This window comes from Tamandua tetradactyla, chromosome 14, assembly GCF_023851605.1.
Source record: "Tamandua tetradactyla isolate mTamTet1 chromosome 14, mTamTet1.pri, whole genome shotgun sequence".
Classification (NCBI taxonomy): Eukaryota; Metazoa; Chordata; class Mammalia; order Pilosa; family Myrmecophagidae; genus Tamandua; species Tamandua tetradactyla.
Genome location: NC_135340.1, coordinates 56,415,404 through 56,441,070, shown reverse-complemented (window position 1 = coordinate 56,441,070; position 25,667 = coordinate 56,415,404). Strand labels below are relative to the sequence as shown.

The following is a 25,667-nucleotide window of genomic DNA, read 5'->3' as shown; positions in this document are numbered from 1 at the left end:
AGGTTGAAATGCTAGTGATCAATGAAAGGGAGGGGTAAGGGGTATGGTATGTATAATTTTTTTTTCTGTTTTCTTTTTCTGAATTGATGCAAATGTTCTGAGAAATGATCATGATGATGAATATACAACTAAGTGATAAAAAATGTTCATATTATATGTTGGTTTGTTTTATTAATAAAAATTAAAAAAAAAACCTGTCATATCTATTTTTGATCCTCACTAGTTTTACTGTTAAGTGGAATGAAAATATATGAAAAACAAAGAAAAACTCAGTTTGGTCTTAATGAACCTAGAATCCTGGTGGTTCTCTAAAATAGATTCCTCAGTATTGTTAGCAGCAAAACCTATGACTACCCATGTCACAATCAATTAGAAATGGACTTCATGACAACATATAATTAAGCAAAAATAAACAGCTGATGGTTACTTGCCATTAATAGTTTGGGCATGAACTTTAGAATTAAAAGGTAAAGGAGGCATTGTAATATCATATTTATGAAGATAAATTTTCTTCAGCTAATATTTTGGGAATACAAGAGGAAACTTCCTTTTGTTGTTCTCGCCACTTGAGTATATTCTCTGCCAGTTCTTCTGTCTCCGTCACCAAAATATCCATTTTTGCTAAAGCCTTGCTCTGTGTAACACAGAAAGGGAAAAATATGAGAGAAATTATATACCTGTCATTAATTTATCATTGTATCATAAATGGTTACAATACCAAAAGCGAACATCTGATTGTTTTCTAGTCCCCGAGTGCAAAGGTTCCTTAAAATCCTGTTCTACTTCTTTAGAGTATATACCTTCTCTTTGTGTGTTTCTCTCTCTTTTGTCTTAAGTTAGTCACCTCAATGCAGATGAACCTCACACCTCACATCTATAGTATTAAGCCTGATCTCCTTCCTGACATTCAGTCTTACATTTTCAGTCTGTTGGAGACTGTTGGGATGTACAGCCAATATCCAGATTCAATTTAACCGCAGTTCAACTAACACTGATTGAACATCTACTACATGTGCAAGATGTCAAAAAAACAAACTTATTAAGTTCTTTAACCCATACTTGATCCTACTGACCAAGGCTAGAAACTTTACCTTGCATGTGTCCCTTATCCAAATAGTAGTCATGTTCTAGAAATCTCCAAAATCTCTCTAAAATCTCTAAAATCCTTTGTATTCTTGTGCTTTAAATCTTTTTCCTGAATGACTATAATTATTCTCCCAGTTTCTCTGCCTTTGGTTTCACTGCCTTGTCCTCTAACCCAGAGTTTCTCAAACTTTAATGTGCTCAGGAATCACCTAAGGATATTGTCAAATTGTAGATTCTGATTCTGAAGGTCTAGGGTGAGTGAAGTCTACAACTTTGCAGGTCTAACAAGATCCCAGGTGATACTAATTCTCTGCCCATACTCTGAGTAGCAAGGCCCAGGTCTAATCTATTCAGTATTTTCTTACATTTCTGATCACGGCACTCACCTGTGCCCTTCACTAAAAACAAACATTCAATAGCTCTTCAGTATTCAGACAGCAAAATCTAAACTCCTTAGTCCGGTTTTCAAGACATTTCATAAACTAGCCCTGAGCTAATCTCCCCTCAGAATCTTTAAGCAGTAGCTAAAGTGGAATACCATTCTTCCCCTACACTGCCTGTGCTCTCTGATTTTCAAGTCTTTTACTGGCAACATTGCTTTTTGCCAAACTATTCTTCTTTCTGATGCATAATGCAAATTCCACCGATACTTCAAGATTCAACTCGCAACTAACTCCTCAATAAAACTTTATTGAATCTTCTGACCCTCTATGCAACCCCTTAAACTGAAAGTACCACCTAACTTTTCTTTATAGCTCTCTGCTGTACTTGTAAATAGTCATCTTATAGCTTTCTCACCAAACTGAGAATTCTGAGGGCAGAGATTGGTCTACATGTACTATATGTACTATAACACAATCTAGCACAACCCCTTGCACAAAGAAGACAACCCATATTTATTAAATGTTGGAATAAAAGAATGTAAAAAGACTTCTAAAGAAAAATGGTATAAAAATAAGAAGATGCATTTCAATTTCTAAAAGCAATCAGTTCATAATATTAACTATGAAAAAGTTAAACAAGGGGATCACATAGATGAGATTCCGGCATAAAAGAACTACAGATAAGAATGTGAAGAAACAGGAACATTTATTTACTGCCAATGAGAATGCAGAACAGTGCAGCCACTCTGGAAGGCAGTTTGGCAGTTCCTCAGGAAGCTGAGTATACACTGCCATATGATCCAGAAATCTCATTACTAGGTATATATTCAGAAGAAATGAGAGCAGGAATATGAATAGATATTTGCACACCAATGTTTATAGCAGTATTATTCATGACTGCCTTTAGATGGAAACAGCCCAAGTGTCAATCAAAGATGAGTGGATAAACAAACTGTGGTATATATATATGACGGAGTATTATGCAGCTGAAAGAAGGAATGATGTCCTGATGCATGCAACAACATTGATGGACCCCGAAGACATTATGTTGAGCGAAATAAGCCAGGCACAAAAGGACAGATATTTTGTGGTCTCTCACTAATATGAACTAATTATAATGAAAAATTCTGGGAGTTAAAATCTAGAGTATAGGTTAACAGGAGACAGAAAGTCGGTAGAGAATTGGCAAATGCTTTTATCTTTAAAGAATGTTTAATAAAATTGATTGCAGGTGTTTGGAATGGATAGCACAATACTGTAAATGTAACCTAGCAATTCTGATGTGAGTATAATTGAAAGGGGAAGACTAGGGTCATGTATGTCACTAGAGGAAAGCTAGAGGATAAACATGGGACTATATACCATAGTGAAACCTATAGTGGACGATGATGATTGCTAATTGTACATATATAAAAGTTCTTACATGAACTAGAACAAATTAGCATCACTATTACAAGGTGTTAATAATAGTGTGGTATGTGATAAAAAATACAATTTAATGCAAATTAAGGGCTACAGTTAATGGTAACATTGTAATATTCTTTCAGCAATTGTAACAAAGGTACTACACCAAAGCTAAGTGTCAATACCGAGGTATTAAGAGGTATGGGATTTTTTTTTTTTCCAGAGAAATGATAATGTTCTTATATTGGTTGTGGTGATGAATGCAGAACTATGTGATTATACCAAGAGCCACTGACTGTACATTTTGGATGGATTGTACAGGGTGTGAATAAATCTGAAAAAAAAAAAGCTAAAAATATGATAAAGGCACTACTGAGGCACTTAAATACTATTATTAGTACTCACCATGTTCTTTAGATTTGCATCTAAATGAGGGATATTTCTAATTGCTTCAAGATGGGTTTCTAATTTCTCAATGAAAGTCACTGCCAACTCCAGCAAACATACCATGTATCTGGGAAAGGGAGAAAAAAGTCAATTATTTTCTTTTAGCTTAATTATTTTGTGTTTTTCTTTCCTTTAGTTAGGTCTTGTAGTTTGAAATAAAAGAATTACAATCGACCCAATGACCCAATAACAATCTTTCTGCATTAATAAAGATATTAACAATAAAAATTCCTCTCTTTCATTTTAAACAGGAGCTAACTTATAATACAAATAGAAAAATGAAAATAGACAACACTAATCATATCTGGAATCCAACCTAATATTAGACAAACCTTAAAGCTAATAATTTTCTTAAATATATAAAGGAATCTTGCTAGAATAAACCTCACTGCATTTCATTCCACTAGTTCTCAGTATAAAGTGAAGACAATAAGGATAAACATAATCACAGAAAGTCTATCCATAAAATTTCACATCTTTGCATTTGTAAAATGCTTTAAAATCAATAAATTATTTGACATAATATAATACCTACATTAGTGACAGTATACTGTACTTAGTAGATATTGAATATATCCACAAGACTGGAATTTTATATATCTATTATTTTACAACAAAGCAAAAAATGTAATACTTAAGAAAAGTCACTGATTTACTCAGGGTCAGCTAGTGAGGCATTCGTGGAAAAAGTTAGCGATCCAATCCTCAACTGCCTGCTTCTTTTTTTTTCTTTAACTTTTTTATTGCGTAATATAACATATATACAGAGTAAAAAAAGAAAAAAGCAATAATTTTCAGAGTACTCTTCAACAAGTAGTTACAGGACAGCTCTCAGGGTTTGTTGTAGGCTACCACACCATCCTCTCAGATTTTTCCTTCTAGCTGCTCCAGAATATAGGAGGCTAGAAGGAATACATATTCTTATCATCACAATCGACTTTGCTTCTTTATTAATAATAACTACACTATTAATTTGATACTTGCAATGCTCCTATGAGGAAGAGATCACTAGAAATTATCACCATTCTGTGGCTTGAGAAACTGAGGCAAACATTGAAATCATTTGCCCAAGACTTTGAGGCATATAAACAGGAGAGAAGAGACTAGTATTCCATTTTTCTCATCTTTAGGTGACATTTTTTCATCTGTTGACTTTTCCCCAACTTTATATATAAATATATAGGCAACATTAATTCAACAATAAATATACACCACAGAAAACAGTCAAAACATAATAAAAACAATTTTTATCTACCTTGCTATGTTATAAATCTAATTTCTTTAATTAAAATCATAATTTATAATTCCCAGAACACAATGGACAAAACAAACTCCTTTCTCTTCATCATAGCTATAATTTTCAAAAAGCAAAATGAAGGATTTTCTTTATGGTTTAATGTATCAGCACTAATAATGTTAAAAGATACAATCTCTGCCATATCGTTTAATAACTTATGTTACAAAGGAACTACTAGTCTAAATAAAACCTATCCTCAATGTACATTTTCATTTCTACTATTCACTCTAACCTGTGATAAATGGCTTCAATAGGCAAATTTTCCTGGCATATGGGTTTCATTAGTCTCTGCCTGAGGGCCCTCTTCTCTTTTAGCACTGCTTCCAAATGATTATTCATGCTTTGCAGGGTATGACAATTCTGATCTACACAAAGCAGAAACAGTAATTATAGTTAGCAATAGGACAAGTAAGTTTTAGATCACTAATCATTTATTCTTTGCTTTGATTTGACACTACATGTCAAAAATTAATCTTACCATTTAACTCCTAAGTTCTGTTTGTTATCTTTCATATCACAACCAGTTTCATAGTCAACTATGTTCTCTTACTTTTTCTACTGACAACCAAATCCAGTGCAATATTATTTCTGTTTCTCAACACACTCTCATTCAGTTTTTATAGACAGAGCCATTCTGCTTCACATAAAGACTCTTTTCCCATCCCTACCTCTAATATTCTACATAGCACATTAAAAATAGCATCTAACATGCTATTTCTGAATTATCCCATATTTTCCTCAGAATTCAGTTAATGGCCGCCAATTATACCTCCTAAGTTTTTATTTGAAAAACTTTCAAACTTACAGAAAAGTTTTGAGATGAGTTCTGTGAACTCTCACATCCATTTCACCTAGACTCATCAATTGTTAACATTTGGTTACATTTTCTTTTCTCTACACACCCATACACACATATATGTATTATTTTGCTGATCTATTTAAGAGTAAGTTACAGACATCAAGATCTTTACCCCTAAAACTTCAGCATGTATTTCCCAAGAACAGGAGCATTCTGTTATAAAACTACATTACAATGATCAAATTCAGAAAATTGAACATTGGTACAACACTACCACATAATATACAGCCCTTATTTAAACATCACCAAGCATCCCAATAGAGTCCTTTATAGCAGGTTCTTTTTTTCCTGACCAAGGATTTGAGCCATGATCACTTAGTGCAGTTAGTCGCCTTCAGTCTCTTTTACTCTGGGAAGTTTCTCAGCCTTTCTTTGTCTTTCAAGACAGTGACATTTTTGAAGGGTATAGTCCACTGTTTTGAGAATGTCCCTCACTTTGGGTATTCTATTTGGGTTTTTAGTTTGGATTTTCCACATAAGTTTCAGCTTATACATTTCTATAAGAAATACTGTATAAGTGATCTTGTAGCTTCCTCAGCACATCACATAAGAGGGCACAAGATGTCAGTTTGAACTATTAGTGGTGGTGTAAACTTTCACCTACTTAAAGTAATGCTCACCACATTTCTTTTCTGAAAAGTCACCATTTCCCTTTGCAATTAAGTAATTGCAGGGATAGTATGAGGAGAAACTTTCACCAAATGACATCAGTATCTATTGATGATTCTTGCCATGACAGCTGCAAATGATAATTATTCTAAATGTCATTCCTTTTAAATTCATTAGTGGGCATTCCGTTGTAAGCAAGAGCTTTTTCTTCTCCTATATTTATTTATAATTAATATGGACTCACAAAGTTTTTTAAATAAACTTTTTATTTAGGAAAATTTTATATTTACAAAAAGGTTATAAAGATCATGAAGAGAACGCCCATATATCTTTCACTCATTTTCCCCAAAATTACCATGGTATATTTGTCAAAACTAAGAAACTGACAATTGGTACATTACTATTAATTAAACTCCATTGTTTACTTGGATCATGTTCTTTTTTTTAATTCAGGTTATACTTCATTACAGTGCTTATTTAGTTTACTGCTTAAATCCACATAGGACAGTAGAAGTCCATTCAAGCTAGCTCCTGTGTGCTTTTAACATCATAGCAATCATTTTTTGAGTACTTCCTTATGTTCTAGCACAAGATGTTCCAAGCTCATCTTATACCTCCCCTACCCTTGTCCTCAGCTCAGCCTTTTCTCAAAAAGGCATTTTTCCTTTAGGATGAATAATACTTAGAAACAAGATATGGGCACTAAGTGTGCTAATTACCAATAGGCTATCATTCTTCCAGACCCTTTCAGTGGAGAGACAGAAAAAAAAAACCCAAAAAAACACATATATATTGAAAAATCATGACGTCATACTCATTCCAATCCAACACCACAGAGTTCTTCCTTGCATCCCACTTCCATATTTATATCTCCCTTCTCCAACAGAAAAGGCTTTCAACAACATATTTACTCATTTGTTTAATCTTACAATACATGAAAAAATTGGGTATGAATTGCTGTACCCATCTCACAAAAAACAACAAATCTACCAAGCAGAGTTCAAGATTTTAGGGGAGTTTTTGTTTGTTAGCTTTTTGTCATTAGATTGATAGCATATAGTCAGAGAACTGTGTTCAGAAGTTATTTAGCTGAAAGTCATTCATTGATTGTACCCGCTGGATAGCATGTATGGTAAATAAAATCACTTAAAAAAAAAGTTAGACTACTACCTTTTTCCTTCTATATTGATATTCACTCATTTGAAACAGTAGGGTTTATGCGTTTTAGTCTCTAATCAATTATATGGTTTTCTTCCATCCTTTTGATTAAATTTTATTTTTTGACTATATAACCATTACAAAGGTTCTCAAGTCAAAACTGTACAAAAAGCTATACTCAGAGAAGTATCACTTTCTCTCTCACCCCTTCCAGTGTTCTTGTTCTTACTCGCTTTTTTTTTTTTGCAGAAACAAGCAGATATGTACATCCACATACTAAATACACATTTTTATTTCTCCTTTCTTACAGAAAAGGTAGCACACCTTTTTCTGTACTCTGCTCTTTTCATGAAATATATCCTGGTAATCATTCATCAATTCATAGGGATCTTCCTTCTGTAGAGTATTCCATTGTGTGACTGCACTGAAGTTAATTCAACCAATTTCCTATGCATGAGTATTAAGGTTGTTTCTAATATTTTGCAATTACAAACAATGATAGTCAATAAACCTATGCACATATATTTTCATATTATCAAGGTGTACTTTCAGGGTCAATACTTAGGAGTGGCATTGCTTAGTCAAAGAACAAATATGACTGGCTCTAACATGAACAAAGAAGTCACCCATTATATTCCTCTGTGTCTCAATCAGTTTCAATCTTATCCTCCAAAATCCATTCTATTACAACCATTCCTTGTGTTCTACTGACTTTGAGGTACTCCCAACTTAAGTCACTTTTCATGCTATTTGCACCAATCAAGCCAATAGGACTTCTGCTTGAACACAGAAATAGAAGACTTTGTTAGCTTTAGGGCAATACCTAGAAAAATTATGGTAGATCATTACTTTGTTGCCTGCTGCTCATTTAAGACAATCAATAAAAAAGTTGAAAATTCAATAATTACCCACTTAACCAAACCACTTACCTAAAAAGAAAGGATGAACAACATCTGCTGTATCTTTTTCTAGTTTTAGGAGTTCAAATTCCAAGTTTTTCTACATTAGGAAAAAAAGTAACATTCAGCTCGCTCAAAAAGCAACCTGAAGAAAAGGTCTAAACTCATAAAATGCATGGTCTTTAACCCAGGAATAGCTAAGTCCCCCTTAGCTATGATGATATGATCTATTAACTGTTACTATTACTACTACTACTATTAACTATTACAAATAAATAACCTATTTGTGTGCCAGATTCTGCTCCAAGTACAAGAAAATTGCTGATGTTTGCACCAATTAAAACTATTTTCATGTGCTAGAAGAGGAAAGTAAAAAGCTCAACAGAATTTTTACCTGGTAGATTTCACCTTGCATATTTGTGATCTGATGTAGTCTTGAGAAGTTCACAAAGCAAGAAGCTGATTTCTTAGATATATTTAACATCTCCTATTGAAGAGCAAATGAACAGAGAATATGTCACAAAAAAGTTTCCGTATGCATCAGAATAATATGCCCATGGTTCTAAAATGAGGATATATTATAAACACTGCCCCTGCACATGAAATATAGAGTAAAACAGTAACAATGTATATTTCATGTTTTTAAAACCTTCTCCATAACAAATCATCTGCCCCAAAATTTAAAAAATAGGAAAAACAAATAAGACTTGATGATTTCGTACTATTTCCTAAAATAGTACATTTGTACCATACACAATAAATCTGCACTGATACCTCATCAGAGGATTCTAATGCTAAAGTTGTTGGAGAATTATATCTATCTACCCTTTCGAATGACCCAGACCTCTAACCTGCTTGGGGTAAAAAAACCAACACTTTTTTTCCATGGAAACATTTATCTGATTCATTAAATGACCTCAGCTTCAAGTCACTCACACTGTCTCTGTTTACATTGTCATTCTGTGGCAGAGGAACGCTTATACCCAGACATAATTATTATTCTAAAAACACTACCCCTTCTTTTTTCTTTTTCATCCTTTTATTCTCTGCTATACTGCCCACCCATCCTTTTCTTAAGTTGCAGGTCATCTCAAAATAGGAATATTATCTTTTTCATCCCTAGTCTTCATTCGTAATTTTGTGTATCCTCCTCTTCTTTTCTAGAATGTTAGCAGAATACAGATCTTTCGAGATCATATAAGCGAGGAATTGGCAAACCATAGTCCACAAACCAAATGCAGCCCACTGACTGTTTCTGTATGATCCTTAATCTAAGAATTTTTATATTTTTGACTGTTGAAAAAAAGAAATATAATATTTTGTGATTTATGAAAATTATATGAAATTCAAATTTCAGGGCCCAGAAAAAAAGTTTGACTAGAACACAGCTTCTCTTGTTCATTTATGTATTATGGATTTGTATGGCTTCTTTTTCATTATATTTATAACCATATGGCCCACAAACTCAGATATTTGCTTTCTGGACCTTCATAGCAAGTATGTGGACTCCTGATAATGTATCTTACAAACGTTTATTCAGTTTGGCAATGGAAGATAAAGTTTGAATGAAACAAGTTCCTTGCCCTCAAGAAGATCATAATGCCTGGGATGGAGAGAGTGGAAGGTATTTTAGACAGAACAAAACATTGCAATTTTGTTGTATAAGTATCAGTATCATTCACATATATGTGAGAAGGGGAAGATGAGGCTGGAAATGCAGTTTTGTTTATAATCACAGAAGATCTTGAGTGCTATGCTAAGCAAACAAAATGCAGGAAATGGGAGGAACTAAAGTTTTCTGGTGAAGAAGTAACATGACCATATATAATACATATTTTTTATTTTAGAAAACAAACAATACACTTAGAACCACCAAAAATGGGTATCTTAGTTAGCTTAACCATAGGCATATTTAAATAAAGTATCCATATTATCATTGTAAAGCCTGTGTTTGTGCAGTAAGTTTCATATACCAATTTAAAACTGAGGCAACAAGGAAAAAATCTACATATTCAGATAGCAAAGTTTTTAAATTCTAAGTATATTAAACACTAGATACCATTTGATGAGCTGTCAACACTGTGAATGTTCTCAAAATATAAAGTAGAAAGTTCTTACAAATATCTGCATTGCTATAGTAATGACCTATTTTGTATAGCAATGCAGATATATGTAAGAACTTTCTATAATGCATATTTTAAAAATTAAAATGGAGGTAGTACAGAAAATAAAACGAACGAAGAGCCAGGGGATGGGAGGAGGAGATTATGAGGAATGAGTGTTTAACAGGTATGGGGTTTCCATTTAGGGTGATAAAAGAGATCTAGAACTAGTCAGTGGTGACAGCTATAAAGCACTGTGAATGTACTCAATGCCACTGAATTGTATTTAGCACAATTAAAACAAACAAACCTGGTAACCATCCAATATTAAAAGCAAACAAACAACAATAATAAAACAAACAAAACCTAGTGGAGAAGTGGACTGAGGTTAGATATTTAAATAGGTAGCTGCTACAGTATTCTAGGTAACATGATGAGAATGGGGACTAGGTCAGCAGCAGCTGAAAAGGAAAAGAAGCCCTATCAAGACTGAAGAATGAGACATTTCAGGGCTCTGTCTGTCCACAGAAGCTTTGAACAACCAGCAAGAACTGGCAGAAACAGCTTTCTCAAAGCTCCAGAAAACAGTTAAAGGACTACCGCAAAAGGGTGAGCACCGAATCAACAAAAAGGCTATTAAAAGCAGAAGGCCTATACAGGGGTATGGAAGACATTGCTTGTATTTTAGAACTTAACCTACTCTTTGAGACCAAAGGAAGAAAGTCTTATTATGTCCAGAACCTAAGTTTTCTGTAGCACATAATCTAACTCAACCTGTCTGGATAGATAATTTAAACAATAGAAATACAGGGGGCCCAGAATAAGAATGAGAACCTTTAATCCTGTATAGCTTAATGTAATGCCTGGATGCATCCTAGAGTATATTAAGCAGATAATCAAAAAGTATTGGCAAAGTACCTTGAGGGATGGGAGAAAAATTATGGAACTATTAAACTTTACCACCAGAGACACACTGCACTGTGCCAAATATTAGGAACATCCAAATCAACAGGCCAAGCCCTTGACCTTGAGGCTTGCCCTTGTGAAGCTTATGTATGTAGCGGAGAAGCTTAGCCTACCTATAGGTAAGCCTAAGAGTCACCTCCAAAGGACCTCTTTTGTTGCTCCGATGTAGCATCATTATCTCTAAGCCCAACTCCGCAAATGAAACCATTTATCTCCCCTCTATGTGGGACATGATATCCAGGGATGAAAGTCTCCCTGGCGTAGTGGGAGATGACCACAGAGATGAGCCTGGCTCTGCTACCATGCAATCAACAATGCCATCCTGACCAAAAGGGGGAAAAGAAGTGTAACCAATAAGGAATCAGTGGCTGAGAAAGTTCAAATAGAGTCGAGAGGCTATACTGGAGATCACTCTTATGCAAGCTTCAGTTAGACATTGCACCTATCATAACTTGCCAAACCCCAACCAAAACCATTCCTGACAATCCTAAAGAATACCTAGGGCATTATATACGATTCTACAATGGTTGCTTGCACTAGGTAACTCTCCAAAACCTACAAAGTCCAGATGGGTCCCTGGGCCTGATAAATCCTGAAATGCAGAGGGGCCAGCCCTTTAAGTACATCAACTAGTTCCATCCCCCTATTCCACATTATCAACAGCCCCTTACAATTAAGAAAAAGGTAGAATGGCAATAGCCTAAATACCCCTAAAGAGTGAAGGAAAGATCAAAGGTAACAGTGGAGTTATACAGAGAAGTTCAGGTTTAACAAATGAGTATGAGTGCTGAATCACTATACTGGTATTTCTTTTAGCCTCCAGTACCTTAGAGCATCCAGAAATAAAAACCTAAATTGTGAAACTGTAAGCCATACCAAACTCTGAAATCTGTTCTACAACTAACTGTTGCAATGTACTTTGAAATTTATTGCTTTCATGTATATATGTTATTTAAAGAGAAGGAGGAGTATAACAGAAAAGATAGGATTTAACAAATGAGTATGACTGCTAAATCATTATACTGATATCTCTATTAGTCCAGCGTCTTGGAGCAGCTTGAAGAAAAAACAAAAAATCATGGAACTGGAACCCACACTAAACTTTAAAATCTGTTCTATAACTACTTATTAAAATGTACTTGGAAATTTATTGCTTTTTTGGTAAATGTGTTATATTTCACAATAAAAAAGTTTAAAAAAATGAATTTAGAGACAGAAAAAGAAAAAAAACTGGAAGGCATTGCAAAAACTGTTGTGGACGATGACTGTGGTTAACTATACAAATATGAGCATTCTTACATGAACTAGAAGAAATATATGTCACTATTACAAAGTGTTAATAATATGGCAGTATATGCAAAAAATACAATTAATGCAAACTAAGGACTAAACTATAGTAACATTTTAATATTCTTTGATCAATCACAACAAAAGTACTAAACCAAAGCTAAATGACAATAATAGGGGGTATAAGAGGTAAGGGATTTTTTTTTTCTGAGGGATGAGAAAGCTCTCAAATTGATTACTTGAATCAATTGATTGGGTTATGAATGCATAACTAGGTGATTATACCAAGAGTCACTGAGTGCACACTTTGGATGGATGGTATGGCGTGTGAATAAAACCGTTAAAAAAAAAAAAGGCAGGGCGGGCCACGGTGGTTCAGCAGGTAGGAATGCTTGCCTCCGATACCAGAGGACCCGGGTTCGATTCTCAGTGCCTGCCCATGTTAAAAAATATATAAAAAGGCAGTAAGATATCATGATGCCAGGGCTGGCCCCTCCCCCACCCCGTTGGATATAGAGCCAGCCAGTGCTTGCAATACAGATTCCTGGTCCCAGTTCCAGAGGGAATAAAGTAACTAAACCTCATGAACATAGTGTGAGCATATATATCTGATCCAATCTGTCTGGTGGTGGTATTAGGAGCTTGCAGTCCCAGAACTTGCCCTGAACTGGGAGCTCAGAGAGCTTTTCTACAGAATGCTGTGGATGAACAGTCAAGTCGTGCTGCCTGAGGCAAGGTATTGCTGGCTGTAGAATATACAGTGTCATGCCAAGGACCAGGAAAAAACTGTTTCATACGGAAGAGGACACATTTGTCTCTGTGTAAACAGGGGAATTTCTAAGACCACATGCACATGGACACCCCCAAAAGAAACATGCACAAAAAAGGATCAGGACTGTCCCTACAGTTTTGCCTGGAGTTATTCTCTAAACTCATTGTAAGGATAAGCATTGTAGGAGAGCACTCATATAGGTCAATCTGCAAAGACTGGGAAAGGTGTTTTCATTTTTTCCTTTTCTTTTGCTTTTTGTTAGCACTGGCATTCAAGGAAAGCTCTCTGATAACAATATCTGGATACAAACTTGAGGAAGAGTCTAAATTCTAGTGAGAACATATTAAAATATCAAAATGAAGAGGTTTCAACAAAAGGTTACAAAACATACAAAGGAAGTGATGGCCCAGGCAAAGGAAATTAAAACATTAGAAACCATCAAAGTATTCTCACAAGCAGTGTGGACAACCACAGCTATAGGCTGAGCCCCCAGTCTTGGGTTTTGTTCATATGAAACTTAACCCCCCAAAGGATAGGTCAAGCATACTTAAAATTAGGCCTAAGAGTCACCCCCAAGAGAACCTCTTTTGTTGCTCAGATGCGGCCTCTCTCTCCAGCCAACACAACAAGCAAACTCACTATCCTCCCCCTGTCTACGTGGGACATGACTACCAGGGGTGTGGACTTTCCTGGCAACGTGGGACAGAAATCTTAGAATGAGCTGAGACTCAAAATCAATGGACTGAGAAAAACTCTAGAATGTGCTGAGACCCAGCATTAAAAGACTGAGAAAACCTTCTCGACCAAAAGGGGGAAGAGTGCAATGAGACAAAGCGTCAATGGCTGAGAGACTCCAAACAAAGTCAAGAGATTATCCTGGAGGTTATTCTTACGCATTAAGTAGAAATTACCTTGTTATCAAAGATGTAATGGAGAGGCTGAAGGGAACTGCCTGAAAATGTAGAGCTGAGTTCCAGTAGCCATGTTTCTTGATGATGATTGTATAATAATATAGCTTTCACAATGTGACTGTGTGATTGTGAAAACCTTGTGTCTGATGCTGCTTTTATCTACCTTGTCAACAGACGAGTAGAACATATGGAATAAAAATAAATAATAGGGAACAAATGTTAAAATAAATTTAGTTTGAAATGCTAGTGATCAGTGAAAGGGAGTGGTAAGGGGTATGGTATGTATAATTTTTTTTTCTGTTTTCGTTTTATTTTTCTGTTGTCTTTTTATTTATTTTTCTGAATTGATGCAAATGTTCTAAGAAATGATCATGATGATGAATATGCAACTATGTGATGCTATTGTGAATTACTGATTATATATGTAGAATGCAATGAACATATGTTAAGAATGTTTATGTTTCTTTTAATTTAAATGTTTATGCTTCTTTCTTTTAATTAAAAAATTTAAAAAAAAAATAAGTAAGTGGTGGGCTGGATTCGAACCATGGGCCACAGGGGCCATAGTTTGCCAACCCATTTTAAATTGTGTAGGCTCACCAGCATTTAGCAAAGCATCTTCCTTTCATCTACTTACATTATTCTATGTTAAAAAGGGGAAAGCAATGAATTACCAAAGCAATGATTCTCCAAAATGCTATGCAAAATTTTAGCCCTAGGCAATAAAAACAAGTAAAGGAAAAAGGGGAAATAACATGAGAGCTAGAATACTAGCTTAGATGAGGACACAAGTGAAATGGAGTCCTTAAAATAAAATAGATCAACTGTCACGGCCAAAAGGAGCCTAACAAAACATGACAACTAAAGGTAACTTATTTCAGATGGGATTCTGGAACAGGAAAAGGACATTAAATAAAAACTAGGGAAATCTAAACAAAGGATGGACTTTATCTAATAATAATGGTTTGATATTGGTTTATTAATTGTGACAAATATAACTCATGAATGTAAGCGTTAATAATAGGGGAAAGAGGGTATGGAATGTATGGATGCTATCTTTATATTTTCTTAATGTTTCTGTAAATCTAAAACCACTCCAAAATAAAGAGGCTATTTTCAAATTGTGGAAAAAAAAAAAGAAAGAAACCATCAATGAGGAGGAACAGACCTCAGACATATTAGCAAAAACTTTTTTTTTAAAAAAAGGTCCTAAATATGCAAAAAAGCTAAAGGAAAACATGAACAAAGAACTAAAGGAAATCAGGAAAATGACAGATGAACACAAAGAGAATATTAATGGAGTGAATTTATTAAAAGAACCAAACAGAGCTGAAGACCACAGTAACAGAAAATTAAAATCTCTCTAGATGGATTGAACAGCAGATTAGAGCTGGCAGAAGAAAGAATCAGAGTACTTGAAGATAAGACAATTGAAATCATATAGTCTGAGAAGCAGAAAGAAAAAAGAATGAAGAAAAGTAAAGCCTGAGGAACTTGTTGGACACCCTCAAGCATACCAATATACTCATTGTGAAGTCCTAGAAAGAGAAGGAGAAAGGGGCAAAGAGAATATTCAAAGAAATGATGGCTGAAAACTTCCCAAATTTAATGAAAGAATATACACATCTAGGACATTCAATGAACTCCAAACAGATCCACACTCCAGCATACTATAATCAAACTGTCAAGTGTCAAAGAGTATTGCGAAGGCTGCTAGAGAAAGCAATGTGTCATGTATAAGGGAGACTCAATAAGATAAGTGTCGATTTCCCATCTGAAACCATGAAAGCAAGAAGGCAGTGGGATGGCCTATTTAAAGAGCTGAAAGTAAAACACTGCTAACCAAGAATTCTGTATTTAGTGAAACTGTGTTTCAAAATGGGAGAGACATCGAAATATTTCCAGATAAACAAAATCACTACTAGACTAGTCCTACAGAGATGATAAAGAGAGTTTTGCAGGTTGAAAGAAAGGACAATAGACAACAGATTAAAGTTGCATGAAGAAAGAAAGATCTTTGATGATGTTAATGAAATGGATAAATATAAATGCCATTACTATAGTATTTTTGGTTTATAACTCTACTTTTTACTTCCTACAGGATCTAAAAGGCAAGTGCATAACATATAATGACAAATCCGTGGGTTTGGACTCATAATTATAACCATGTAATTTATGGCAAGAACTACATAAAGATATAAAGGGACAGAGAGGTACATTGTTTGTGTCTAATATTGAAGTTGGTATTAAAGTTAACTAGATAGCTATAGATTTAGGAGGTTAAATTTAAGCCCCACAGTAGCTACATAGAAAGTATCAGAAAATATGCATGCTCATAAAGACAGAAATTAGACTACAGGTTGCTAGGGATGCAGGGAAGAGGGGGTTGGGAGGTTAATGCATAATGAGTATAGAGTTTTTGTTTGGGGATATGAGAATGTCTTAGTAATGGAAGGTGGTGAAGATACTACATTACTGTGAATGTGATTAATCCCTTTGAATGGCATGCTTGGGAATGGCTGAGATGGAAAAATTTATGTTGTATATATGTTCCCACAATTAAAAAGAAAAGGAAAGAGCAACTAAAGAGAAAATGACAATTAAATGCAGTACATGATCCTGGATGGGATCCTAAAGGGAAGAGAAAAGGCTTAAAGGGACATTATTGGGATATATGGAAAAATTGGAATACAGACTGTAAGCTTTATAGCAATGCTAAATTTCTTAAATTTGATTAACTGCACTTAAGGTGGTTAATAGTAAATATCCTTGTTCTTAGAAAATGTACACAACAGTATTAAGCGTTCATGGAGTATGATGCATACAACCTACTCTGGTGTTCAGAAAATGGACTGTGGCAAAATTAGCTGTTTGCCACGGCTAATGTGGCAAAATGTTACACTGGTGGATCTCAATATATTGGGGCAGGTAGGAGTATGCTGGATTCTCTGTACAGAGTTTGCATTATATTTTTAATTGCCCTCTAAGTTTGAAAATATTTCAAAGTAAAAAGTTGGGGGGGAGAGATGGAGAAAAGGAAGGTAGAAATATGAGTCCCTGTGAAGATGGAATTGGCAAGTCCTAGTTGATATGGGGAGTAAGGGATAAAGTTGAGTCAACACTGACTCCAAGGATTCTGCTTTAGGTGATTGGGTGAATAGTTATGTCATTCACTGAGGTAGATAACATGAAATATTTTACTTACTGCTGGCAAAACTGAGGACCAGGGAGGTTAAGTATTAGTACAACTTTGTCACAGCTAACATGTGTCAGGACAGAAATAAGAACATATCTACTTCATTGCTTTTTTATAATATCAGCCTGACTCTTTTGCTTTTCTTTTTGCTCTGTCTTCCATAGAAAGTAAATGACAGCAAAACATCTCCCATCTCACAGTGTAACCCACCCACTCTCTGGTATGTCTTTATGCCTCCATATGTTTACCCTAATCTTACTGGTATATTTGGTAAACTTGTAAACTGTTGGGTTCAACAACAGGGTAATGGAGCTTAGCCAAGAATATGCAAGAGAAACCGGAGGGAAAAGAATGTTCAACAAGCTGAGTCAAAAAGGGAAGAGGACAGAAAGTGCAACCAAAATTAAAATTTTGTAAAATTTTGAAAAAAAAAATAAATAAAGAGCAACTAGTAAATAAAAATTCTATGTATTTGAAGTTTGTGACTAGTCCTACACCTTAAAAAAAAGGTGAAATTAGGGAAAACAGAAAAGATTTTATCTTTGGCTATTGTCATTATCTATTAAATATTTTACATGCCACTGGGGCAACTGCTAATGAAAGGATCCTGAGAAAAAGGATTCTGCTTACTCTGTTGCTATGCACAGTAAGAAGCTGAAATCCAGAACCTTAATGTTTAATATAAAAATTCTGGTAACATTGTGTGTGTGTGTGTGTGCATCTGCATATAAACTTGCAATCTATGAACATCCTTTCTTCATACTGAATTCTAGCTGAGGGACTTTAAAAGGGAGGCAGTTTATCAGAGAAGCTAGCAGCAGAGGCTCTGAAGTTGGGGAGCTGGCACAGAGAATGACAGGACATAGATTGAGAATTTCCTGAGTCTTCCGTAGGTTCAGATATTCATCTTATGAATTACCACTAGCGGGAGGCTTGATCAGAATTCATGATTCACTCAGGCTTGCTGGAAAAATATCTAGGATATTAAGGTCACTAAGGGTCACAAACCAAAGAAAATACCCCATTATTCTCTGGAAAATTAGCCCTACTTTTTTTTTTTCCTCCAATCACTCTCTAATGGATAAGAGATCAAACCAGAACAAAGCCCAGATAAGCTATATTTTCTGTAAAGTTGTATGAAATTCAATCTTAGGCATTACTCTTCTATTTTTTTTTTTGGATGCATGGTCCAGGAATGGAACCCCGGTCTCCCGCATGAAAGGTGAGCATTCTACCACTGAAACATACTCTTCATTTTTAATGCATGTGGGATGATATTCACCAAAGAGATGAACAGTTTATAGGGATCATGTAACAAATCATTTTCAAAGAATAGATGCTAAATTCCTCTAATAAAAAAATAGGTTTTCATATGTAAAGTTTGCATAAAGTAGGATCAACTACAAAATCTGTAAATAGCTTCCTCATTGGGTCTTGCTGTTAAGTAAAATTCCAAGAGGATCATAAGGAGTTAGGAGTGCCAGATTTTACTGTCTAATTAGTGTTGAGAGACACTAGGAATACTGCCTTTCAAAAAGCCAACACCCCAAATAACAGCTCTTCTAAGTATAAACAAATGTATATTTTCCATCATGCTGGTACTGCTAATATCGGCAGATGATTTTAACTTTTCACTTTTCTCAGATTCCACTTTAGTGGAATTCCTCAACTTCCTCTTTATCTAAAAAATTTTCCCCCTTCTTTCACTCATTCTCGGTGCCCTTAATCTCATTTTCCCCATTCCCTTTTGTCACGTCAACCACTTGTATTCCATTATTCCCTCACATCTCCAATTTTTCCCTCTACTGGCTTTTTCCCTTCGGACTGTGAGCATGCTCTTCCTGAACAAATTAAAACTGCCTCTCCTTGGACTAGTCTTTCTCTTCTCCACCTCAAATGTAATCCCTCCTTCCATTCACTTTCCAAGGTCTTTCAAGTCCTTTTCGCCAATACTTTTTTTTTTTTTGTCTTTAAAAGATGTTTCCTTCCTCCGACGCTCTCCTGTGCGCTGTGCCTCCCGCCCCAAACACGCTTCAATACTTTCCACAAAGAGAGTTGTTTGGGAAAGCCTCTTTAAACTATCTACATGTACTTCCCAATCCCGTCGCCCACTGCAATCTAGATGTGGTACAGTGAAAAAAAGGCGGGGAAACAGTTGTCTCTTTTATCTCCCACAAACTGGGCAGGGATAACTGGCCTGCGGTTATTTGAAACACCGGCTCTTCGAAACACCATCTACTCCAGACAGTCGCGTTCGAAAAATCCAGGGCACCACGGTCACAGCAGTTGCCTGGAAGGGGTCCATCCTCAACTATAATACCGCCTCCAGCCTGCATCCCTCACACCCCCTCCGGCAGCCAGCATCACAACTTTCTAGACGTCTTCTATCACCACCGTGGGCAACCCCTTGATAACGTCATCGCTGCCCGCACGCACCTGAGTAACCAGACCCGAAGCTAGGAAACGGCCCAGCAGTAGTCCCGCAGCGTTTGGCGCCGATGCGGGGTCCCAACGGTTCGCGGAAGCCATGGCACCAACGGATTTCTCTTGGTGGCGCCGAGAGCGAGCAACACGCAAGGCGAATGCGCGGCGCCGCCCGATGACATCACAGGGCGTTTTCTCCCGGGCGGAAGCTCGGGGAGCGCATCCCTGGCCAGCGCGGGTACGCGTCTTCTGCCGAGCTGTTTGTGAACTGAAGGGAAGTAAGGAGAGTCCAGGACTCCCTGATCCTCTTAGCCTCCCAGCGGCGCCTGGCCTCGGAAGAGCTGCAAAAACAACAGGGCCTGGTGACCGGGCTGTCTGTCCTTCCTTTCCTTGCCACTTTTGGGCTGGCCCCAAGATCCAGACATCAGCGGGGGTGGCAGCTGGGGTATGAGACCCATCCGGGAGGCCGATGGGGTGGCCGGATGCTGAAGCAGGTGGTGACAGCTGGGCTTCCTTCCCGCAGGGACCTGAGCCGCCGCGGCGCTAGGATGGGAAACAGTGCCCTTCGCGCGCATGTAGAAACCGCGCAGAAAACGGGTGTCTTTCAGCTCAAGGACCGTGGGCTGACCGAGGTGAGACTGGGAGGGATCCGACCAGGGAACTTACAGGGAGAGAGACATTGGGGGCGATGAAGTTAATCGGTTCACATTGGGAACCTTTCTTCAGTTCCCTTCAGAGTTGCAGAAGCTGACGAGCAATCTCAGGACCATCGACTTGTCCAACAACAAGATCGAGAGCCTACCGCCTATGCTGATAGGAAAGTTCACTCTGCTGAAGAGCCTCTCCCTGAACAACAACAAACTGAGTATGGCTTCTGCACCTGGGAAGCTTTTGCTAGTGATCAGCTGTTAAGAAGGGTGGTTTTCTCTTACAAGCTGATTTTGTTGTTGTTATGAAACCGTTCAGAGAGTTCAAGACACAGGAGAATGTGAGAGTCCTTGAAGCTTTCTCCCTCTTGTAATTTCAGACACAGTCTCCTCGGGTGGCATAATGATTGGTTCTGGGTCAAGTTGGATTTGAAAGGCAAGAATTTTCTCTGAGATGTAATGACAACAGAGCCATCTAATTTGGGAGGGGGGTGGAATGGGAAGGGGAGGACCTTCTGAATCCCACAAAATTGCTGTCAAATTGTGCCAACCCCCCCTCCTTTGCACAGGAGCCCATTATATACATAATGCTGTCCTGCATTTTGATGACACGCTCACCTTCTGAAGACCACATTGGTAAAATGCAATACTTATAAATGGCACAACATGTAGGAATTCTGCATATATTTCCAAGAGATGAATCAGGTTACCACAGTCTTTAGAAACTTCATCAAGTTGCTTTTCAGCTGTGTCCAATTCAGGTGTTTTAAAAATTTTCTTTGCCAGCTGCTCTGCCTGATGAGTTATGCAATCTGAAAAAACTAGAGATGCTAAGCCTAAACAACAATCACCTACTGGAGCTGCCATCTACCTTTGGGCAACTCTCTGCCCTGAAGACCCTGAGCCTCTCTGGGAACCAGCTCCGGGCACTACCACCCCAACTTTGTATTCTACGGCACCTGGATGTTGTGGATCTCTCCAAGAACCAGATTCGGAGTATACCTGACATAGTGGGAGACCTGCAGGTCATCGAACTCAACCTCAATCAGAACCAGGTCTAGAGCTTAAGATTTTTATATAAAGCATATGTGTGGGTTTATGGTTTCCTGAATAAGCCCTCATTCCCTAAACTGTAATCATGGAGAGGTAGGTGTCAAAGGCTAGTGAGAGGGGTACTCTATGGGCTAGACTAATGTCAAAGTACAAAGTGCCATGGAGTTAGTTGGGACACTGGGTATGTGTTTTGTAGGTATTTTTTGGAGGGTGGGATAACAAATGAGATGACTGTAACAGTTAAAGCTACTATCTCACAAATCTTGAAGAGTTCTTTAGATCTTCCTCAAATATGCCCCTAGTAATTTAGCAAGGAGTTTATGTCAGGAAGATAAAGAATGGAAAGAGACTTACATTCATAGACATCAGAGGTAATTCAGTTATTTTCTTTGCTCTCTTTATCAAGTGAGTATCCTGCTTTTGTTAAAAATCTTGGTCTAGGAATAAAGTATGAATGATAAAACATGAAGCACAGCGAGACTTAGTGGCCTTTTATTTTTCTAGAGTCTTATTTCTAGATCTGTACAGTCCAATATAGTAGCCACTAGCTACATGTGAGCTATTGAAATTGAATGTAATTAAAATTAAATAAAATAAAAAATTCAGTTCCTTGATTGCACTAGCCATGTATTTCAAGGGCTCTGCCACATGTGGCTAGTGGCTACTGTGTTGTAGAGCACAGATACAGAACATTTGTGTCATTGCAAAAAGTTTTATTGGACAACACTTCTAGATTGTATGAGATGACTGTGAGTGCATTATGGGAAACTTTAGAAAATGGGGATTATAGCTTTTCAGTTTTATGTTCACGTCTACTTTAGATGGAGGCATGTTATAAACTCTAAAGCAGTGTATTAGGCATTTTTGCATGCCCAAACCTTGCCATGTACAGATTTTTCTAAGTAATGTTTCTATAAAATGCATGTACAGATTTTTCTGTAAGTAATGTTAGTTTCCATTAAATGTTAGTCTTTATATGATTCTAGTTTGAGAAAAGGGAAGCATGCCAACTTTCATTCCTGAAAACAAGTAACCTTATATTATGATGAAATTCAGTCTTTGAGGAGATCCACCTTTTTTCTAAATCAAAGTGAACATTATTGTATGTTCTTCAGCTTTTTGCAGGGAAAAATGCCAGTCAGTTAAGGCGTAATTATTGAGCATTTCCACATTTAGCTCTGTTGATGCCTTTAGTCAATAGTTCTGACTTTAGAATAACCAGAAGGACTTGTTAAAACAGATTGCTAGGCCCCCACCTTCATAATTTCTGATTCAGTAGGTATGGTTTAGGATCTGGGAATTTGGCTTTGTAACAATTTCCCAGGTACTGGCATGGGACAACACTTTGAAAACCACTGACCCTAGACTGAGATGATGCTAAATAGTCAATAAAAGAGTGATTTGCAGCATTTAGAGGGCAAAAAAAGGTTAATGAGTCAAAGAAGACTGCTTGATATTGAGCTTGAGAGCCTAAAAGAACGGCTGTGCTGTTGAGAATGGACACATTGATTGTGGTGAGTTATCAAAAAGAAATGTTTTACTGAAAGATGGGAGACAGGAGTGAAATAGAAGTGAGCAGACATGTAGATACAGATTTTGAGATCATAACAGAAGTGACAGCTTTTAAAAAATGAGCTTTTCTTTGAGAAAGCTTGCAAAGATCAGATATGAAGTATGAGGGACTGCTGCTTGAAAAATGCCCATAGGAGCAAGAAAGGAAGCCAAAAAAAAAGCAAACATGAATAATTCGAAAGGTAGGAAAAAAGCCAAGTACTTAGGCACAAGAATAGGAAGTTTCAAGGAAGGGATAGTACAGTCAAATGCAGAATTGGCAGTAAAGTGGCCAGTCAGCGTGTATTTACACATAAATGATTGGCAGTAAATGTGTTAAAATGTTTATGGTAGTTATTTTTAGGTACTGGGATTACAGGTAATTAAAAAAAAACAAACTTGTTTTTATTCTTAGAAAACTTTGTTCCAAAGCTTTGGTGACCTTCAAAAAAGTAGTTTTAGTGGAGGAGTAGTGACAGAAGCCTGATAACCAGAGACTTCTGGAGTGAGTGGGTAGTGAGAAAATGGAGGCGGTAAAAGAAAATGAGAACTAGGACAAATAGTGAGTCAAGTAAGGGTTGTTGTGCTTTTTAAAATTCAGTAAAAAGTAGCCTTTATTGTGTTTATATTTTTTCCTATTCTTTCTTCTTTCAACAGATATCTCAGATCTCAGTGAAGATATCTTGTTGTCCTCGCCTAAAAGTTCTTCGCCTGGAAGAAAACTGTCTTGAGCTCAGTATGCTTCCACGGAGTATCCTCAGTGATTCCCAGATCTGTCTGCTTGCTGTGGAAGGCAATCTTTTTGAGATAAAGAACCTTCGAGAACTGGAAGGCTATGATAAGGTATGTATTAGTGCATGTCAGTATTTCCAATCACTGCCCCAGAGAAAAGAATGGTGAAATAATCCACATGAATGTTCATGGCTAAAGTCAACTGGATTTGTACTTTCCTATTTTGGAAGTTGGTTCTAAGAATCAGCTGAATGTGAGGGTACTGAACAAGATGACTTTTTTCCTTGAGGGCTTATTGTAAAGCATCTTTGTCTTTTTATAGGTTTCCTATAAAAAAAAAGCAAACAAAAACCATATATTTTCAATTTTAAGTTTCTGCAGGAAATAGGAAACCAAGAATAGGATTTTGTAGGAAATGGCTATATCCAATAAAAACCACAATGAAAAAAAAATCATATAACAACTAAGTAACAACTATTTGACTTATTTTTGCCAATGCCAAAATACCATATATATGCGTTCTTCTTTCATGATTTTAGTACATGGAGAGGTTTACAGCCACCAAGAAGAAGTTTGCATGATGTTCTCCAGGAGTATGGGAGCCTTATAAGACACCAACTTGGATCCTCTGTTGGAATGTGGCGATATCAAAGGTTCCTGTCATTGTCAAGGATATTGGAAATAAGGAGGCTATACTCCAGGAGATATTTCACTCAATGATCTTTTTCCTTTTCAGGGCTCACCTCAAATAAGCTAAAAGAAAAGATATAGGAAGAGTCCTCCATTTTGAGCCATGGAGAGAGCACTGGACAATGTTGATCTTTAAAACCATCATTAGTTTGGCTTTAAGAAACCAGTTAGTTGTTCTTTATATTGTGAGGGATTGTTGCCTGTTAAAAATAGTTCCACTACAGCTTTTAATTTGTTTAGTTTCAATGTGTGTACATCCATAAAGTCAACTGCCATTCCACCTCTGTGTTTATACTTCATATTTTTATTTTTATGAAATTCAAACTTTGTGAGAGGCTGCTATGGTTAATCTAAGGATTTATTTTATTCCAGTCCATCAGTTCAATTGGATGTATATGACTGTGTCTTGATTAAAACTGTGCTTTGTGAGAAAAGCACCAAAACAACACTAGGGCTGCAGTAGCAATTATTGCAGGAGCTTACTGGTAGAAGTCTCTGAAGAGTAAAACTGTATATGCAACACTTGTAAGATAAAAGGAATTTTAATAATCAAGATTTTCCTGAAGCTTTGTTACAAATGTCTTATTTCTGGTAACCCTTTTCCCATTTTATATTTATAACGCTACTGATCAGATTATCTACCAAGAAACCATTGCTACAATATTTTAAAACAACTTATGTTTATCAAGCTTTTTCTCTGGCTAAGAGAATATACTAAATAAAGAATTTTTAATGAACTTTTGGCTGGAAAAGAGGTTAATCATTTAAAAGGAAGAAGACAGGAGAACTTTATCCTGTAAGTAGTTCTTTGATCTTTTAAGTTTGAAAATAAACTGATAAGGAAGAAAATTTCATGCTCTTTGATCAAGTTGTATGGTGAAAAGCTTTCATGTGACCGATGATTAACATTCTGCAGTACATGAACCATGCTTATTAAGAGAATTTGAAGGTACAATGATAGATGATTTCAGATCATCAGATCATCACTGACAACCATTTTGAAAGCTATCAGTTTTGTCATTTCCTGAAGTTTTATCCTAGCCATGGAGCCATAATTAACTGTAATTCTCATTTTACAAACCTGGTTGAACCATTAGGTTGAATAAGCACTAGAGCCTTTTATTTAATCTATGTGAGGAGGTCTCTCTAACAATAATGTAGAGTAAAAATATGTTTTTTAATATTTTTATATTT

At 36.4% G+C, this 25,667-nt stretch overlaps 2 protein-coding genes across 7 annotated transcripts; one reads left to right on the top strand and one right to left on the bottom strand.

The window, feature by feature from the left end:
• Positions 1 to 477: 477 nt before the first annotated feature.
• Positions 478 to 19,976, bottom strand: HAUS2 (HAUS augmin like complex subunit 2). Its single transcript, XM_077127582.1, has 6 exons — positions 19,813 to 19,976; positions 8,537 to 8,629; positions 8,173 to 8,242; positions 4,850 to 4,982; positions 3,279 to 3,387; positions 478 to 634 (listed from the first exon to the last, which is right to left on the bottom strand). The coding sequence occupies exons 1-6, from the start codon at positions 19,903 to 19,905 to the stop codon at positions 494 to 496; spliced, it is 639 nt and encodes a 212-aa protein (XP_076983697.1). The 5' UTR covers positions 19,906 to 19,976; the 3' UTR covers positions 478 to 493.
• On the top strand, positions 19,933 to 25,646 carry LRRC57 (leucine rich repeat containing 57). Of its 6 annotated transcripts, XR_013162358.1 has the most exons (7): positions 20,054 to 20,162; positions 20,324 to 20,432; positions 20,527 to 20,665; positions 21,234 to 21,502; positions 23,709 to 23,894; positions 24,323 to 24,436; positions 24,520 to 25,641. XR_013162358.1 is itself a non-coding variant. In XM_077127579.1 (6 exons), exons 2-6 carry the CDS (start codon positions 20,349 to 20,351, stop codon positions 24,362 to 24,364), a joined length of 720 nt encoding a protein of 239 aa, XP_076983694.1. In that variant the 5' UTR covers positions 19,933 to 20,038; positions 20,324 to 20,348; the 3' UTR covers positions 24,365 to 25,637. The 6 variants fall into 6 exon arrangements, 5 of the variants coding, with proteins under 5 accessions (XP_076983694.1, XP_076983693.1, XP_076983695.1 ...); XM_077127579.1 differs by lacking the exon at positions 20,054 to 20,162 and adding an exon at positions 19,933 to 20,038 and having other exon boundaries at positions 24,323 to 25,637; XM_077127578.1 differs by having other exon boundaries at positions 19,969 to 20,078; positions 24,323 to 25,637.
• Positions 25,647 to 25,667: the final 21 nt, after the last annotated feature.